This window comes from Emiliania huxleyi, assembly GCF_000372725.1.
Source record: "Emiliania huxleyi CCMP1516 unplaced genomic scaffold EMIHUscaffold_4459, whole genome shotgun sequence".
NCBI classification, from domain to species: Eukaryota; Haptophyta; order Isochrysidales; family Noelaerhabdaceae; genus Emiliania; species Emiliania huxleyi.
The window spans coordinates 1-1721 of record NW_005198645.1 but is presented as its reverse complement, the minus strand read 5'-3'; the positions used below and the strand labels follow the sequence as shown (position 1 = coordinate 1721).

Below are 1721 nucleotides of genomic sequence, written 5' to 3'. Positions count from 1 at the left end.
AAAATTTGGATTTTCCGCCTCGGACCTGGCATACTACCGACTGTGCTACAGGCCCACCGGGGCAGGGAGTCCGACAGAGGGGACGCCGAGTCTGGCCGACATAAGGGAAGTTTACCGTGGGAACAGCCAAAAGGACAATTTCCCGCCGCTGGCCCCCCCTCCCCCGGCAACGTGAAGGCTCGAGGAGATGCCTGTCCTTGAACGAAAGCAAATGGGAAAGCAAATGGGATTGGGTGCCGACCCGCGACGTCTCGCGGAGGAATGCAAATGTGCGCTCGCATTGGATGAGCCCTGCTGATGGACCTGCATCGCCTAGCTGCACGAGAGCAATGCCGCAGGCAGTGGCCGTGGCATACACTGCGAGCACACTTGGTGCAGCTGCGAGGTGCAGCAAGAGCACGTCGTTCCTGCCTCTGATGCCACTCTCGCGGCTTGCAGCGCGTCACTCGCGCATGCTCTCCAGGAGCTATGGCGGGCGCGTGTGTGGGGCTGTAGCCTGTGTTTGGCCGGTTCTGACCCGTTTACTATCAGTATCATGTCCGGGCCACAAAAAATCGCACACGGGTAGCGGCTCAGGGGCCCAGTAAGTCGCGGAATCGCCAAATGTCACAACCTGCGCCACCCAGGGCTGGACCTAGTCACACGCGACACCCGCGGCCCCCGAGGCTGCGAGCGCCGAGGGGCCCGCGGGGCCGGGCGTGGCCGTGGGGGGTGGGCCTGGGCGCTCTTTTGGTGCATCTCGATGATCGATTTTGTTTTTATTCCCATATTATTCCCCGATCAATGATATGTCGTAAAGTATGTATGTCGGGTATTGCCCGCTCTCACTGAGCTACCTCCCTCCACCCGCGCCGCCCCTCCAACCCGCGCACCCGCTACCTCGCGGCAAGCCTCAGGAGGTTGTGGCGGCGGCGTTGACGCGGGCGAGCACCGCCTCGAGTCGCGCCTGCGCGAGAGGTTGCAGCGGGGCGGCGTGAGGGGCGAGCGAGGGCGGGAGCAGGAGCGGCAGCCTCTGTGGTGGTGGTGGTGTGTGGCTGCCCGACTGCACGGACTAGCTACTTCCCGGCGAGGCGCCTTGTCGTAGGTGGTGTACTGCGGGCGGAAGGCGGCGCCGGGGACGTAGTGGCATGCGGCCTCGACCGGCGGCACCGCCACCTCGGCCGGCATCGAGACGGAGGCGACCTGGCGCAGCGCGGGCAGAGCTGTGAGAGAGAAGAGGGGCCGGGCCCGCGCCTCGGCTTCCGCGGCGGAGGGGGGCCTCGACGTTGGTCACGTCCACCCATATCTCCCCATATCTCCCCGTATCTCCCCGTATCTCCCCGTATCTCGCCTCGACGTTGGTCACGTCCACCTTGTCTTCCATCACCTGCGGCGAGGTGCACACCGGCCGATCACGCGTCGCTCATTCGCACCCGTGTGCGGCGAGACGGTGGGGGAGGGGGTGGAGGGGGTGGGGAGGGAGGGGGTGGGGATGCCTGCTTGAGGATGGTGACCGCCATCGTCTCCGCCTCAGCGAGGCTCAGCTTCTGGTGATACTGCTCCTGCGGTCGGGCGGCGGCGGGCGGTGAGCGGACGTAGCACTCGTGCTGGCACTACTACTGCTGGCACTACTACTGCTGGCACTACTACTGCTGGCACTACTACTGCTGGCACTACTACTGCTGGCACTACTACTGCTGGCACTACTACTGCTGGCACTACTACGGCTGGCACTACTAGGG

At 64.7% G+C, this 1721-nt stretch overlaps 1 protein-coding gene across 1 annotated transcript; it reads right to left on the bottom strand.

Annotated features, from left to right (window-relative positions):
• Positions 1 to 750: 750 nt before the first annotated feature.
• EMIHUDRAFT_460811 (hypothetical protein) lies at positions 751 to 1167 on the bottom strand (the record flags this gene model as incomplete). The annotated part of the gene is made up of 2 exons (XM_005768846.1): positions 751 to 946; positions 1060 to 1167. Coding segments are annotated over 2 exons (274 nt in total), but the record flags the coding sequence as incomplete, so codon positions are not given.
• Between the last annotated feature and the right edge of the window lie 554 nt (positions 1168 to 1721).